This window comes from Ahaetulla prasina, chromosome 1 (genome assembly GCF_028640845.1).
Source record: "Ahaetulla prasina isolate Xishuangbanna chromosome 1, ASM2864084v1, whole genome shotgun sequence".
In the NCBI taxonomy this organism is placed as follows: Eukaryota; Metazoa; Chordata; class Lepidosauria; order Squamata; family Colubridae; genus Ahaetulla; species Ahaetulla prasina.
In genome coordinates, this window is record NC_080539.1 from 119,298,426 (window position 1) to 119,316,248 (window position 17,823).

Sequence of the window (17,823 nt, forward strand, 5' to 3'; positions counted from 1 at the left end):
TTGGATTTCATTTGAATTAAACAAATTTTGTTGTTTGGCAAATTATTTATTATGTTTGTTTTTATTTAATAGAACTATACCCTACCTTTCTTCCTGGAGCTAACATACTGTTTTTCAATGTTTTCATTATAATAATCTTGTGAGGTAAGTTTGGCTGGGAGAGAGCAGCAACAGGCCCATAGTCAACCAGTAGCTAATGATGGTTCTGTATCTGCATTTCCCTGTCCTGGTTCAGCATTTTTAGTGCTACACTGTGTAGGCCGAAATGTTATTTTTCAGATAAAACCAGTATGTTTTGCTAAGTAGGAATCAGATGTGACTCATCATGCAACTGAGTCTGTAGCCAAAGTTATGGAAACTTTCATTGTTCTACTTTGCCATGTTTGGCTCTGTTCCTGTGGAATAATACTGGAAGTCAGGGCTGGAATTAGGTACCTTCTCTTCAATGAGAACAGAATTACTAAACAATATGACTGAGGATATACTGGATAGCCAGGAACTGAAAAAGCAACTGCAAAAGCTTTGTACAGCAGCATACAAATTTGAAGTTGAAGAAATTGTGCTTCACCCCCTCCTGCTGTTGGTCATTAATGACTCTCTCACACCATGACTGAGGATCCCCAGTCTTTCATATAGAAAGAATATACCATGGCCCACACCCAGGGCCTTTTCACTGCTTGTCTGTATCACCAGCACATCCTCATCAGTGTCTCATCAGGTGGCATCTTTGACTTTAATGTTGCCATTATTGGTTGTTCGTGCATTGCCTAATTCTTAGATCAAGACATTATATTATCTATTTTTCTCAATCATTGGGAGCAGTGCTCCATTTTTTGGATGTTTTATCACATTTAGGACATTTTTTTTTAACCAGGACATACAGCATTTTTTCCCCTTAGGATATTTATTTATTTATTTATTGCTTGCTTGCTTGCACACTATTTATTTATTTATTTATTTATTTATTGCCTTCCAGGGTCTATTTGAAGTTTATGATCTGTCTCTTTCCCTACTCCCCCTACCCAGTAGTGAAATCATCTGCAGGTAGCCACTGGTTGCTGCCCGCGCATGCACAGTGCATGCCAAATGTGTGCTGCATGCATGCATGTGCGGTGTGCGCCAAAGGCATGCTGCACGCACATGCACAGTGCACACCAAATGCATGCTGTGCACATGTGCAGTGTGCACCAAACGCGCGCGTCACGCGAGAAAAAGGCTTAACAAGGTAAGTAGAACAGCAAGGGGGAGAAACCGCTGTGCCGCGTGATTTAGATTCGCTAGAAAGCAGGATTTCCTGTTTTCTAGTGAATATAAATAATGTGGCACAGCTGATCTTTGGAAATACTGGTTCACATGAACCGGTAGCTTTTTTTACCTACCAGTTCTCCTGAACCGGTATGAACTGGTAGCATTTTACCCCTGCCCCATCCCAATCTCGTGAGCTGGGCAAATAACTAGGCTCTACATGAACAAGAGTAACAGCAGCAGCCTATCTCTGAGGTATTCCTCTACCAGAGTTCAGGTGGGCCCCAGGGCTTGGCTATAAATCTTCCTACTGTAGCTTGTATATTTGCTCCCAGTTTGATGCTGCCTCTAGAACTGCTCTCTCTTTCATTACCTTATGAGAACCAGTCCTATTCCAGGTAAGAAAATTGCTGCGCACCCATGTATCTGAATCACAGAGAGCACTTTTAAGAAAAAACTGGGTACTTACCCATAGTTGAAGGAGTTTAAGTGATCATCTGTGAATTCACACAACTATCTTCCTACTCTGCTTGGTCTCATTGACTTTATCATTGAAAAGATCAGCAGAACCCATGCTAATTCATGTGGCTTGCATAGGGAAGGTGCTCCAGTTAAATAGAGTTCTGCAAACTCTACAAAATTTCAAACAAAGTCTTCTGCACAAAAATAAACTAAGTGTATAAATGACACTCGGGGGAACTGCAGATACACATGTCATGCTGGCAAGAATTTGAGTCTATTTGTTTCTATTTTCAGTGAACAGAAATGGGAGACAAAGAAATGGAACAGATATTTAGTATGTCTTGTAGATCAGAACCATAACTGTAGTGAACTTCGTACAATTTGCGTAGAGTAACAACAACTACTGTGCCATGATCAACATCCCATGCAGATTTTAATGGTACAAAACATGCATTGATGGGGAGACATTTAAGGAGATATAACTCCTTAAATGCTGCTTTTATACAGAAAAGTGTGTTCTTATGAAACTGATCTGTATTAAACCAGCTTTGGTTTTACCTAGTGAGTTTATTTACATAACATACTTTCTATCTGCTAATGGAAAACATTAGTCTTGATTTAGTTCATTGGCCCCTAGAGTAGAACTTATATTGCCATGATAGGAAGTAATGGTAGAAAAAAAAGTCTTTAGGTAGATGAAACTTCCTGTAAAATCGTTAGACATAAGGCAGTATTTATTTCAGCAGTTTAATACTAATCTTATAATTCACATACTTACTGAATATCTGATACATTACTGCCTTGGGCTGCATTACCAATATGGATATGGGCACGTATCAAATTCTCTATTTCCAAGAAGGCTGAAAAGTATTGTCCCAGACAGATGTCATTGTGAAGGTCTTTTTCTTCCATTTACTTATGACTGGGGAACTTGGATCTAGGCAAAACAAATAGTAAATGAGGGAAGAGTTTTTTTTCCCCAAGGAATATTTTCAGAAATGTTGAGCCATAGATATTTTGTGCACGATCCATAAATTAATCCTTTCTGGACCAGGGAACAATTAACAGTAATACAGTTGGAAGGGACCTTGAAGGTCATCTAGTCCAACCTCCTGCTCATGCAGGAGACCTGTACTAGGGATTCGAACTGCCAACCTTTCTGATCTATAAGATCAGTGTCTTAGCCACTGAGCCACCTAGTCAGGCAGTTTCAAAGTGTGCAGCTTTGAATATCCACCAGCTGATTTATGTCTACCTTTGGTGAATGAGTAAACGAAACTTAAAGAGATCATTCCCCCTTTTGAAATGACAGCCTAGACATAATTAGTGATAAAGTATTAGTCCCTACATTGTTATTTACAGTTTTGCTATAAAATATCATAAGTCTTGATTCAATTATACACTATTAGGAATATCTAATGAACTGTAATAATAACAAGTCCATAGAGGCTCTTTACTGCAGATGCTTGCCCCCCGTTCATGACAGAAAAAGAGATTAACATGCCAACTGACATTGTTTAAAGTCCAAAAGGAGGTTACCGAGGAAGAAGAATCAGAAAACCTAATAGATTCACTGAGGATTTCTCTGTAAAAGGATAAATAATGATTCCCTAAAAACAGTTTATCCATAATTATCTATCACCATTTAAATGTGTAGCTTCAAAATCAGCTGTATGTGTGTTCCCGCATAATAGTGGTATTATGGAATCACTCAACAGTGAGATTCAACTTAACACAGGTTAACTTATCTTGAGCCAAGGACAAATTTATATAATCCTAAAATGCTTCTAAGATTTTTCCCCCTGACATTTGTATATTCGTCAACATTTTTGTCCTGAGAGTAAAAACTTGAAAACTGTTACTGCAATCTCAGATAATCCTGTATATCGAAACCAACCAGAAACCACCTCAGATAATCCTATATATGGAAACCAACTGTATACTGAAACCAAACAAAATTTAGCATCATCCATGTTGACCAGCAACAGCTCTTTAATAATTCACAGTGGAGGTCTTCTCAGGCACTGGACAAGCCTGGAATTGAATGTGTACTCTTCTGCATCTAAATGGCATGTTCTACCACTGAGTGATCACCCATTTCTGAAGATTATTTGTCCAGAAATTGAACCAAAGCCTGGGTAGCTCTTGTGTTACATCTTACAAAACAACACAAACAAAAATCACCTGACTTGGCTTTAGAGAGTGCTTTATTGGGAGTTAAATCTGGGGAGGACAAAGTTTAATATGTGAAACTGAAAGCGCTTGCCAATCAAAATAAGGGCTCTTATGGGTGAAGACATAGTTGTATCATTTAGAATTCAACTTGCCAGTAAGTTAATAAAGCGGTAGGCACTTTATAGGACTTCTATTACTCATTCGTAGGAAAGCCATACTATAATTGTACCCACCCACCCCCCAAAAATATTTTTTCTTAGGTTCTTCTACAAATGTATTCTTTCCAAATCAGTATAGCATGGAATTTGCTTCCATGTGTGTTGATTAAAGTAAAGGATCATTCTCTGGGTCAAGTTCTGTCTAGAATTTCAGAGAAGGGGGAGCGATGGCTATTCACAGCTAGGTGCATTGTTAAAGCTCATACTATCACTTTGACATTTAGAGGTAGGACTCCGTGTCTTTGTAAATTCTTCTTCTTCATATTACTGCCATGTCTCTGGGCTCCAACCGTTTCACAAACCATAATATTTTTTAGTGAGTGATTGATCTGTATTATGTGTCTCGGCCATCAGAGGAATCTTGAGATGTTGCTTGTATAAACCGTAATACAATCTGACACTGAGTGTTTGGTTACAGGCTTTCATAGACCCATTGGCGATACACAATCCTCCTGGATTTGGGCATAAGGCTTATCTGATACCTTCCCAAAAAGTCCCTCATTTTCTCCGTTCCCCACTTAAATAACTCAACACATCTGGGTTAACACTGTAGGATCATTGTCCTTTCAGTTCTCCTGCAGCTCAGATTGCTACAATATTTCCTTAAGTATCTGATTACTGAAAGGGCAAGACAAATTTTCTCTCTGAAAAGGAGGCTGTTCTTAAAGAGACTTAGAAATTAATTCCCGTACATCATTTTAAAAAAAAGATTAATTGGTTCCATTTGCAAAGGTGTCTTGCCAAGCATGTTTGTTTAAGAGATCAAAAGCATACTGCTGTCCATGTTTACTCAGAAGTAAACCATATAAGGCTCAGTGTGGCTTTCTTACATACCTAAAGGAATATAGGATTTTAATCTAAACATAATAGAGTGGGGGAAGATTTATATATGAAGCTATAATGGTCATCAAGAATGTTAAGAGGTTTATATAAGTAACATTTGGGCCTTTATTTTCCATACTGGCTTCAGTTACAAGAATGATAAAAACCTGAAACTGAATACTCTTAATTTAATAATAAATGGACACCATTTTAGGCAAGAGAGAGGGAGAATTTGATATAGACCCATATACCTAGGAAATTAATCATGGAAGAAAAAACCTATAGCAGGCAGGATAGCCGTAAGGTAGGTATATATTAAATATATTGCTCTGAATCCTCTAATACTATTCTAGCAAAGGGGGTTCATAATCAGAGCTCTAATTTCTTATACTATTTCCAGTGAGACCATAATCTAGCAGAAACTAGGTTTGGTTTTTATATTTTGGATTCTATTCAGTTTTTAATGGGAACATCTGAGAACCTTAAAGATAATAGTTTGCTAAATAACAATTCCATGGTGGCAAAAGTTTTTTTTATGCACAAGTCACTGTCATTTCTGGGATCAGCTGCTAAATGCAAATATAGTGTGTCCAGTATATGAAATGAGTTATAAAGATTAACTGTTTTGCGTTTAAAAACAAACGTATTAGGTATAAAAGGCTGAATTTTTAATAGTTCCCAGAAGGTTGTTCTGATTTCTGTATGCCTGGTAGCTTATTTAATTTATATTTTAATAGAGCGGTTTTCTAACTTTGTAGTACCACAGCCCACTAATGTGAAAGATGTATTTGTGCAAAACTCCCCCATGAATAAAACTAATACTTTATTGGAGTTGGGTTTGGGCAAGAAATAAGTATACTGTTTTTAATAATTAAATTTTAATCTATACATCATACAGCCTTGTAATATAGCAGCTGCTCACTTTGGGCTTGTTCAGACAAAATAAGGAACCAAACATAGGGTGAGTTTTGACAGTATTCCCATTTTGCCTGCACAAAGCCTGATTTTTGGGGTTTTTTACCTCTAAATTGCTCTTAGTCCCTGGGGTGTGTGTGTCTCAACCTACAATTTGAGAACTGTTCACTTTAATAAATAAAAAAACCCAGTGCTTTGCTTTTTAAAAATTAGCTTGAAATGTGTGTGTGTGTGTTGTGTGTTTATATAATAAAATAAAATAAAATGTGCCTTGAGGATACAGATGCTTTTTTATTTAAGCCTCTCTGTGTTCTTAGTTTAGCATCCTTTAGTAACTGTGTAATTACCTTGCTGGAAACTTGTTCTTTTTCTTTCAGGTGGTAGAGATAATGTCAAGTGCCATTGGCGATTTAATACAAGGAATATATTATGAAAATTCAAGCTTGGGAAAGGTAAATCGATAGTTCACAAATGTACTTGTGTTTAAATCACTTTCTTCCTCTTATGTTAAAAAAATAAAGCTTGGGTTAATCTGAACCAAACTTCCTTTCATGTTACAATTATTAGTGCATACCTTTTCAAAGCACTGCTCCATCAGTCAGAGGCTCTTATTCAGGGGTCTCTCCAACCTTGGCAACTTTACGACTTGTGGACTTCAACTCCCTGGCTGAGGAATTCTGGGAATTGAAGTCCACAAGTCTTAAAGTCGCCAAGGTTGGAGACCCCTGCTCTAATTATATAAAATATCTCTTTTCTTTTTCTTGGTATGTTTCTTAACTTTGTAAATACACGTAGTCCTCAACTTATGACCACAATTTAGCCCAATGTAGTTTCCTTTGCTAAGGAAGTTGTTAAGCAAGTCACACACCATTTTACGACCTTTGTGACATGGTTCTTAAGCAAATCACTGCAGTTCTTAAGTGAATCTGGCTTCTCCCATTGACTTGGCTGTCAGAAGTTTGTAAATGGTAATCACGTAATCATTCTGTCATAAATACATGCCAGTTGCCAAAGCATCCAAATTTTGATCATATGACCACATAGATGCTGCATCTGTTACAAGTGTGAAAGGTAGTCATAACTCACTTTCTTCAGTGCTGTTTTAACTGAATGGCCACTAAACAAATGCTTGTAAGTTGAGAACTACTTGTATAAGGCTGTCTTGTTGGAAGGCATTTGGGAAGGTTGAAAATGGCAATCATGTGACTTAAGAGCGGTGGAGGTACAGTGGTTAGAATGCAGTATTGCAGGCTACTTCTGCTGACTGCCGGCTTTCAGCTATTTGGCAGTTTGATTCTCACCGGCTCAAGGTTGACTCAGACTTCCATCTTCTGAGGTGAGTAAAATGAGGATCCAGATTGTTGGGAGCAATATGCTTGATAAGTATATAAGTCTAAGTGCTAGTGCTATTTAAAGACTATTCAAAACCAAACTGGATTTTTAAAAAGCTACATATGACACAATCTCAAAGTTGCAACTTCCAGCTACAAATCTGGGCACACTTCTGTGATTGCATTTCAGGTGCTTGACAACTGGCTCACCTTAAAGACATTTTGCGGCATCTCGCGGTACTGTGACCCGGGGTTTGCAATATTTTTTCCACATTTTCCAACAGAAAATGGTAAAAAAGAGTCATTGAAAATGCTGGATTAGCTTAATGACTGTGGTGATTTGCTTAATTTGGCAACTACAAATCTCAACCAGTAAATGCTCAGTCTTGCATATTGGAAGAAAGAACCCAATCACAAAGTACATGCTTGATGGACATTGCCTCGCAGATGACCCCCACCCTGTCAAAGACCTTGGAGTTTTTACATCTAACGATTTAAGTGCCAAAGCCCACTGCAACTATATAGCTAAGAAGGCTCTAAGAGTTGTTAACTTAATTTTACGTAGCTTCTTTTCAAAAAACACCACGCTACTGACCAGAGCATATAAAACATTTGCTAGGCCAATTCTTGATTACTGCTCTCCTGTCTGGAACCCATACCATATATCTGACATCAACACAGTTGAGCGTGTCCAAAGGTATTTTACGAGAAGAGTTCTCCACTCCTCCGAAACCAATAAAATACCTTATTCCACCAGACTTGATATCCTGGGTCTAGAAAACTTGGAACTTCGTCGCCTTCGACAGGATCTGGGTTTAGCATATAAAATCATCCGTTGTAATGTCCTTCCTGTCAATGACTTCTTTAGTTTCAATAACAATATCACAAGAGCTACCAACAGATTTAAACTCAATGTCAACTGCTTCAGTTTAGATTGCAGAAAACACGATTTCTGTAACAGAATTGTATATGCTTCGAATGCATTACCTGACTCTGTGGTTTCTTCTCATAACCCCAAAGGCTTTACTCAAAAACTGTCCACGGTTGACCTCACCACTTTCCTAAGAGGACTCTAAGGGGCGTGCATAAGAGCACAAACGTGCCTACCGTTCCTGTCCTACTGTTTCTTGCCCTATGTATATATATGTTTTTAGTACCTCGTTTCTCCTCATATATATGTTCATATATTATATCAGCCTTTATGCAATGCTTGTATATATTGTTACGACAAATAAAATAAATAAATAAAATAAATTAATTAATTAATGACCATCATAGACGTCTTCATGACATCCAGTCTATTATGTGGTGACTCGCTTAACAACTGTAACGACTTACAACCAAAATTCCAGCTTTAGATATGGCTACCTATATACATCTTTTTGGAAGTTTTATATCAGTGATGGTGAACCTTTTCGGCACCAAGTGCGCCTAGGCCGCAACCCAGAAGAGGAGCTGCCCAGGGCACATGCGCGCCCCTGAAAATGAACTTCCAGTTTCAGCTACTGAACTTCCAGTTACAGCCGGCTACTCTTCCGGGTTTCTGGCAGGCATGCGCACGCGACGATCAGCAATGCATTCTCACGTAGGAAAATGGAAGACCAGCTCTTCTAGCTTCCGGCACGGCCGCATGCAAAAAGGCCAGCTGATCATCACGCACACATGCACGCCAGAAACCTGGAAAAAGAACGGGCGACGCCACGCATGCAAGGCAACATGGCTCCGCGTGCCACTTCGGGTTCTATATGGCAGGGGACTCCAACCTTGGCAACTTTAAGCCTGGCGGACTTCAACTCCCAGAATTCCCCAGCCAGCAAAGCTGGCTGGGGGATTCTGGGAGTTGAAGTCCTCCAGGCTTAAAGTTGCCAAGGTTGGAGACCCCTGCTCTATGGTATTCTTTTATCTTTGTAGTACCTGTCAAAGCCCTTTCAGACAAAGCTAGATTTCTTGATGTGTTTCTGTAATTGTCTGAAAAAGAATGGAGAAAAGATTGCGTGGTAAAAGAAGACAGAACAGAACTAAGGTCAGCTTGCAGCTGAAGTTTACTTCTAAATAATAGTGCGATCAGAGAAAGTTGTGCTCTCTTATTATCTATCTTCATTTCATTTTTTCTTTTTCCTTTCACATTTAATTTTCCCTTTAAGGTATATTTCATGATATAAGGATGGAGCCCTATTTTTTTCTCATTTAAACTGTGGGATTTGAATAAAATATAGTGCATTTTATTGGTCCATTTATTCTAACCCATTTTATCACAAACATCAAAGGCATATATTAATAGACCAATAAAATATGTCCTGTCATGTCCAACAAGCAGTAAGACATCTGCTAAGTGAGACATCAATCACATGCAAGATGTTTGCAGGGTTACTGTGTTGCTGCTGAAGACTCACAATTTTATTGGCTTTTTTCCTAAACAGATGGGAAAATAAAGATTGTTGAATCATCTCACTTTGTAGCTGAAGCACAAATTGCAGTGTTTTTTTTTTCAGCCTGTGCATTGTTCTGACTTAGATTTAACTGAAGTTTGCAATGCCATATTGTCTGCGTGACAGGGTGTGACGAACAGCAGTGTCACAAATTAAGATGTACTTCAAATCATGTAGAATCCAATTTATTTTTTTTAGAAACTTTAGTTTATTGCAGTTTGTACATTTCATTTTGAAATATTTTTATAATTATTTTCTATTCTTTTCTCTATGGCCTGATGGCTTGGAGAATTCACTCAAGTTCCATTGGCTGCTTTAAATACACAAGACATATTATGGGCTAAAGTGGACTAGATGAAGTGAACTGAGATGGAATAAAGAAGACACATGTTGTGATGTGGGTAGTCCTTACTTACCGACCACTTGTTGAGCAACCAAAGTTATGACAGCACTGAAAAAGAGATTTACAACTTGTTCTTGCAAATGTATCCACATAGTTATGTGATTGCAATTCAGGCGCTTGGCAATCAGTGAACATTTATTATGGCTGCAGCTTCCCCATGGTCTTGTGAATGCTATTTGCGACCCTCATAGCTGGCTTTCAAGAAGCAAAGTCAATGGGGAACCCCAGCAGGAGTCACCTGTTGTGTTCACATGACATCCTACTTAATGATCCACAGTAATTTGCTTAACTGCAGCCAGAATTGATGTTGTAAGTCAGCATGGTCACATGATGTTTCATTTAATGACTGCACCACTTAGCAATGGGAATTGCTGGTTTCTATTGTTAGTAAGTGAGGACTACATGTACCTCTGTATTTAAAATTATTTCAAGCTGAACTTGATTAAGTACTGGTAGTCCTCCACTTACAACAGTTCACTTAGTGACCATTCGAAGTTAGAAAAGCACTGAAAAAAGTGACTTATGACTGTTTTTCATACTTACAACCATTGCAGCATCCCCATGGTCAGGTGATCAAAATTCAAACATTTGGCAACGGATTCATATTTATGACAGTTGCGGTGTCCCAGGGTCATGTGATCACTTTTTGTGACCCTCTGACAAGTAGAATCAATGGGGAAGCCAGATTCATTTAACAAAGTATGACTAACTTAAAAACTGCAGTGATTCACTTAGCAACTGTGGCAAGAAAGGTAGTAAAATGGAGCAAAACTCACAAGTGTCCCACTTAGCAACAGAAATTTGGGCTCAATTGTGGTCATAAGTTGAGGACTACCTGTACTTTGGACTGCACCCAGGGTCTCTTTGTGCTTTTCCCCTCTACCTCCAAGTGTCCCAAATCTGCCTGGAGGATCCCACTGATCTGAAAATATTTGAGGAGAGAGCATGTGTATTACATATTCTTAAAGGTAAAGGTTCCCCTTGCACATAGGAGCTAGTCATTCCCAACTCTAGGGGGCAGTGCTCATCTCCGTTTCAAAGCTAAACACCAAAGTTAGTCCCTATTTTTCTACTTGCATTTTTTACTTGCTTTCGAACTGCTAGGTTGGCAGAAGCTGGGACAATAACGGGAGCTCACCCTGTTATGCGGCACTAGGGATTCGAACCACTGAACTGCCGACCTTTCGATTGACAAGCTCAGTATTTTAGCCACTGAGCCACTTGCATATTCTTACACACAGTCAAACATATTTTTGCAAGTAATGTGAAATAAATTGAGAGTGGGCTATACACTATACTTAAATAGTGCTGGCAGAAAATTCCATTTAGCTTGATAGTCGGACTCAAATGATGTTTGACAGGAGAAAGTTTGATTGGAAGGATGTTTCAGGGCTTGAGGACAGAAGACAGATTACCACAGAAGGAGATAAGATGGGAAGTCCTGAATGGCGTTCTAAGAGAAGGAGATGCTGACCTCTGCAGAATTAATTGCCTCTTCTCTATGTTCTCTGTGATGTTGCTGGGTATCTTTGCTTTGGGTTTCTGATATTTAATGCCAAGTTTATGTGTAATAAAACTATAATCCTCCACAACTTGTTAACTGAGGAACAAGTGTACCTGCTTGGCCTGCATATGTGAGACCTATCTGGATGAGAATGGGGGCAAGTGCTTAACCATAGAGAGGACTAGATAGAATTTACAAGAAAAATGAAAGATGGAATCCGAATATCCTATTTCCAAATTATAAATTTTTCTCCCAGTACTGAGTCCACTTTATCACATAATATATGTCTTGTGTGTTTAATAATATCGAACAGTTTCACCAAATTGCAGGAACTGTCAGACTCTAGCTTTCTTTTTAAAATGTGGTTACATTTATATAAACTTAGGCAGAAATGTTATCTTTGTATTTGCATCCTAAATATATTTATGGAACTATAAATTGTACTAAGACTTTACAGTTCTCATTGTCGGGGGAAACGGCGGTCAGGTCTGGGAAAATCCTCTTGTATGCCTCTGGACCGAGTCTGCAAAAGGAACCATTTTCCATAAGCCCCGCCTCCTTTAGCCGTTCTCCAGCTTTTCGACTCGGTCCCTGCCAGGACCACATGTGTCGTCAGGTGCTCTCCATAATTCAAGCGACACAAACCAATTTTCTATTAATTTTTTTATTTTTATTTTTAATCTCAACGGAGAAATTTATTTTTTCTTCTTCTCTCGTTGAGTCTCAGTGCGAAAGGCTTTTTAGCCCGAGCCCGCTGATGGCCGGCTCTTTTCGGCTTTTTGATCAGCCGACCCGGCCTATTTTCCCTGGGATCTGACTGACAGCTTCCTCCTGAAGCCATCCCAGACGGCTCGCTTGGCAATTGCAGCGAGCGGACGGCAGCAGGACTTTTAATTTGACAGCGCTGCTAGTCCTGGCGCTTGGAGGCCGCACCGCTCTTTATCATCGCGCCTGAAGCCCTGCGGCTAGCGATCTTCAAAGGGCCTCACAACCCGGCGCTTGGAAGTCAGTGCCGTATTTTTTGATTGCGCCTGAAGCCTTTGCAGCTAGCGATCGCCGGAAACCTCGTGGCTTTCATTTTCAAGCCTCTCCGGCAGTTCGGCCCAGGCAGACAGGAAGCTCTTCCAAATCGCAATTTTCAGCCTATTTGGCTAGCGATTAGCCGAGGTCTCAATCGGAGGCAATAAGGGAAGAAAAACCGAAGGTCGTGAGTAAATTTAAAGAGATCTTTTCCCTCAGTCTGTCTGGGTGTGGGGCCATTGAATTTTTGGCGGGCTAGCGACAAAATGGCGGACACCAGTCGCACTAAGAAAACCAAGGGCTCCAGAACGAAGGAGCGTAGCCGGCATTTTAGTGACCCAGGAGAGGGCTCTTCATTAGCTATTATCCCTTCTCCTGCTCCTGAAGCCCCAATACTATCATCCAATCCAGCTAAGGCTAATTCCAGAGCAGATGAACGTCGCCATAAGGCGATTCAGAAGGTCATTGACAAAGCTCTAAGGAAATCAAATACCAATCCTGGGCCCAAACCTACGGGCAATTCCTCACAGGGGGTTTCAGACCCTTTGAATGAACCACCCCTTCCAACAACTATCCCTTTGGGCTCGGGGGCATGGTCACCTGACCGTTCGGGGGCGCTGCCTCTCTCATATTCCGAGGCAGGCCCTTTATTCCAAGCCATACCAGCCCAACCTCAGGCAGCTCCTTTTTTCCAAATCTTGGCACCTCTCCAATCCATTCCTGGGCAAATGGAGAGGACTCATTTGGGTCAAACCTTGCCTACCTCAGACCCACAGGCATCCTCAGGTCAAATACAATTGGGACAATTCCCTGCCTTGGCAATGATGGCTCAACCACCCCAGCCCCTTCTACCTCAGCCTCAACAACAGCCATTACAACTACCAGAGTCCTTCGGGTTTCTCATTTCGGAGGCTATTCGCCAAGGTGTTGCCCAGCACCTACATCAGGGGTCTTTTACCCAACTCGCTGGTTCCCAGACACGCAGGCATTACTCTGAGGCTAGGGATGAGCAAGCAGGCCAAAGATACCATCGGGACCAATCCCCAGATTCAGTTAGTCAGGAGTCCTTATCCGAAGAGGAGGACACCAAAGATTTGACCCTGTCAGACGACGAAGGTCTGGCCCCAGACCAGCCCTCCTTTGTGGGCTTATTCAATCCCCATCTATTCAGGTCATTGCTTTTTAAGGCCCAGGCAGCCACTGGACTGGGGATTCCTCCTCCTCAGTCTACACCCCAGGATACGCAGGGCACATCTGGCCATTTGTTTGCTGAAGCCACTGTGGTATCAGAAGCCATCCCGGCCCCAAAACTTTTTGTTGACGTAGTTCAGCGACAATGGCAGTTTCCTGGCTCTGGGTCCAATCCAAATGCCCAGGGTAAGAGATTTTACAATGTGGCCCCAGATCTAGATAAATTACTTCAGGTTCCAACAGTGGACCCACCTGTAGTAGCTCTCACTTCTCCGTCTCGTGTTACGGGTCCGGCAGATGAGACCTTACGTCCGGAGGAAAAACGAGCTGACCACACCATAGTCAAGGGCCATGTAGCATCTGCATGGTCCGTCAGGGCATCCACAGCTGCCTTGTTTTTCAATCGGGCCTCTCTAATCTGGCTTAAACAATTACAGGGTAGAATACCTACTACGGATGTCCGTTCACACCAGGACATAAATAAGGTGGTGGCCGTGTTAGAGTTCTCGGGCGATGCCACCCTTAATGCAGCCAGGTTCTCGGCCAAGGCCATAGGCTCAGCGGTGTCCTCCCGCTGGCTTCTTTGGCTCCGGAACTGGCAAGCCGACACCAGAAGTAAATGGCGTCTGGCGGCTTCCCCCTTCGCAGGAGACAATCTCTTTGGGGCCTCGCTCGATCCCATAGTAGTGGAAACCAAGGACAAGCGGAAGATCCTTCCATCCCTATCCAGAAGAGGGGAACTTCGCCACCAGCCTTATCCTCGTCCACAGCCATTTCGTGGGACAGACTTCGGAGGCTCGTCTTCGTGATCCCACCGCTACTTCTCGCCCAGAGGGGTTCAACCTCGAGAGGGACAGGTCAGAACGGGCTCCTCTTTTCCCAACAGGAAACCTTTCAGAGGGGGGAGGGGTAGAGCGTTTCTAAGTGATTCCGTGTCAGATCTTCCCATTGGTGCTCGTCTATCCCATTTTTATGCGCAATAGGAAATCTCAACTTCCGACTCTTGGGTTAGGAACACCATTCACCACAGTCTTTCCCTGGAGTTTTGCTCCAGCCCCCCAATGACTTTCTTACGCTGCCTGGTCTCACGCAATCCTGCCTCCAGGGCTCTGGTTTCGGAGGCCATCCGGCATTTGGTGGCCATTAGGGCCATCCAACTTGTACCACCTGATCAGAGAGGGCGAGGGTTCTACTCACGCCTCTTTGTGGTACGCAAGTCGTCGGGGGGCTGGAGGGCTATTCTAGACCTCAAGTCTCTTAATCGGCATATTACCTATCACAAATTCAAAATGCATTCCCTACGTACTATTTTAGAGTGTGTTCGCCCAGGAGACCTCCTCTCTTCTATCGACCTAACGGAGGCATACCTTCACATCCCCATTCTACCTGCCCACCAAAAATACCTTCGTTTTTGTTATCGTAATCAACACTACCAATACAGGGCCTTGCCCTTTGGGCTATCATCAGCCCCTCGGGTGTTTACTAAAGTTTTATCTGTCCTACTGGCACACATTCGTACTTTTCCCGTCAGGCTTCAAGCCTATCTGGATGATATATTGATTATGTCATCCTCCTCGTCATCAGCAAACAGGGATGTACACACTACTGTCCAGGTTCTACAGGACCATGGTTTTTCTATTAACTGGGACAAAAGTCACCTAGTCCCTTCTACCCATATTGTTCACCTAGGGGCTGAGATAGATACGGGTCGGTCCATGGTTTTCCTCTCAGAAAACAGACGAACCAGTCTCGCCAACCTAGTGGCTCATTGTCATTGGGTGGGACCTATTTCCTTGCTGCAATTGTCACAGCTCTTGGGGAAAATGGTCTCCACCTACGACATCGTCCCCTGGTCTCGTCTCCACAGCCGACCCCTACAATGGTTTATGCTTCCACATCAGCAGAGGCACAACAGCTCCTCCCTCAGGAGGGTTGCTCTTCCCGCGGACGTTCGATCGTCTCTGGACTGATGGACATCTCAGGCCATATCACAGGGGACCTATTTCAGAGAACCCTCTCGATTGACCATCACAACCGATGCAAGTCTCTTCGGCTGGGGAGCTCACCTGGGACCCCATCTGGCTCAAGGTCAGTGGTCGGAGCAGGAAGCCTGTTGCAGCATCAATCTGCTAGAGCTGAGGGCCATTTTTCTAGCCCTCCAGGCATTCTCCACACAAATCATAGGCCGGGACGTGTTGATTTTAACGGACAACACCACCGTGAAGGCCCATGTGAACCGCATGGGGGGGTACTCATTCATACTCCCTCCTGCAGGAGTCTCTTCAACTGGGACAGTGGGCCGAGTCCCACCTCAAATCCCTGAAAGCCTCACACATTTCAGGCCTAGCCAATACTACGGCGGACTCCCTCAGCCGAGGTACTATCGATCAGGCGGAATGGGCTCTGACCCCTTCCTTGTTCAACGAAATATCTCGCCGTTTTGGCAAACCGCTGGTGGACCTGTTCTCATCGGCCTCCAACCATCAGCTCCCCAAATACTTCACCCGGTTTCCTTCCACGGGATCGGAGGCAGTGGATGCCCTATGCAGCACATGGCCGCTAGGCCTCCTTTATGCCTTTCCTCCTATACCCCTCATTTCCAGAGTAATCCGCAAACTCCTCGAGGAGAGAGCCGAACTGATCCTAGTGGCTCCTTATTGGCCCAGGAGGCCTTGGTTTGCGGATCTACTAGCCTTATCGGTACGGGACCCTTGGAAGATACCCACAAACAAAGTGGCCCTTTGTCAGGGGCCCCTTCGGCACCCGGACCCGCAGTGGTTTTGCCTAGCCGTCTGGAGGTTGAGCGGCTCCTCCTAACGAGAGCCAACGTACCATCCAAGATCATTCCTACGATTCAGGCGGCCCGCCGTGACTCTACATCCCGCATTTATCAAGCGACCTGGCAGACTTTCGTCGCATGGTGTGAAGCCCGTGGCAGGGTGGCAACCTCGGCTTCTGTCGTCAATGTATTGGAGTTTCTCCACGACGGTTTCGAGTCCAGCCTCTCTCCAAACACCCTGAGATGACATCTGGCGGCAATATCTTCAATACTCACCTGTGGATCCTCGCACTCACTTTCCAGGGAACCTCTTCTACGTGATTTTCTCCGTGGAGCCACTAACCTGAGACCTCCAGTGGTCCACCGTTTTCCTTCATGGAGGTTACATAAGGTTTTGTCCGCACTGACGCGGGCCCCGTTCGAGCCGTTGAGGGAGGTTTCTCTCCGTTCCTGTCTTTCAAAGTATCATTCTTGATAGCCATTACATCGGTCCGCTGAGTTTCTGAACTCTCTGCACTGTCTATTCGACAGGATCTGTGTGTGTTCATAGGGACAGGGTGATCCTTCGCCTGGATCCCACTTTTCTCACCAAAGTTAATACGATTTTTCATCGCACCCAAGAACTCACCCTTCCAAACTTTTGTCCGAACCCTCAACGACCGCAGGAATTCGCCTGGCACAATCTAGACATTCGGCGTGCGTTAAAGATATACATTTTTCGAACAGCGTCGATACATCGGACCAAGCGCTCTTCGTGTCATTCCAACCTACATCACTGGGGACTAGAGTTAGCAAATCGGTCTTGTCCAGATGGATCAGAGCTACAATTGTCATTGCCTATGAGAGACAAGCTCTTCCAGTGCCTAGGCATATTACCGCTCACTCTACCAGAAGCGCTTCTACATTGGCAGCTTGGGCAACTCAAGCATCTCTGGAAGAGATATGTAAAGCTGCAGCGTCGTCTACCCCGACGGCGTTCATCCGTCAGTACCGACTGGACGCTTACACGTCTTCTGACACTGCCTTTGGAAGACAAGTCCTGCAGGCGGTCCATAATGATTCGGATTGACTACATCGGCCTTTCCTTCCCCCTCGGAAGGACATCAAGCTTTGGTATGTCCCAGACCTAACCGCCGTTTCCCCCAACAATGAGAATGGGCGTTGGCCTACCTGAACGCCCCTTCTGAGAGAGGGGGAAACGGCGGTCAGTCCCACCCTTTTCTGGAAGGCCGACTGGTTGGGTGGGCATCGGGGTGGGAGAGCACTAATTCTTTCTTGTTACAGGACGACACGTCAGTCTGCATTCAAGCACTCGCCGAAAAGCTGGAG

At 43.0% G+C, this 17,823-nt stretch overlaps 1 protein-coding gene across 1 annotated transcript in view; it reads left to right on the forward strand.

Annotated features, from left to right (window-relative positions):
• Window positions 1-17,823, forward strand: part of PDSS2 (decaprenyl diphosphate synthase subunit 2) — a 106,788-nt gene that overhangs the window by 63,418 nt on the left and 25,547 nt on the right. The window contains exon 4 of the mRNA XM_058174403.1: window positions 6,215-6,289. Within this exon, the coding sequence (XP_058030386.1) occupies window positions 6,215-6,289 (75 nt within the window). The remainder of the gene's footprint in view (window positions 1-6,214; window positions 6,290-17,823) is intronic.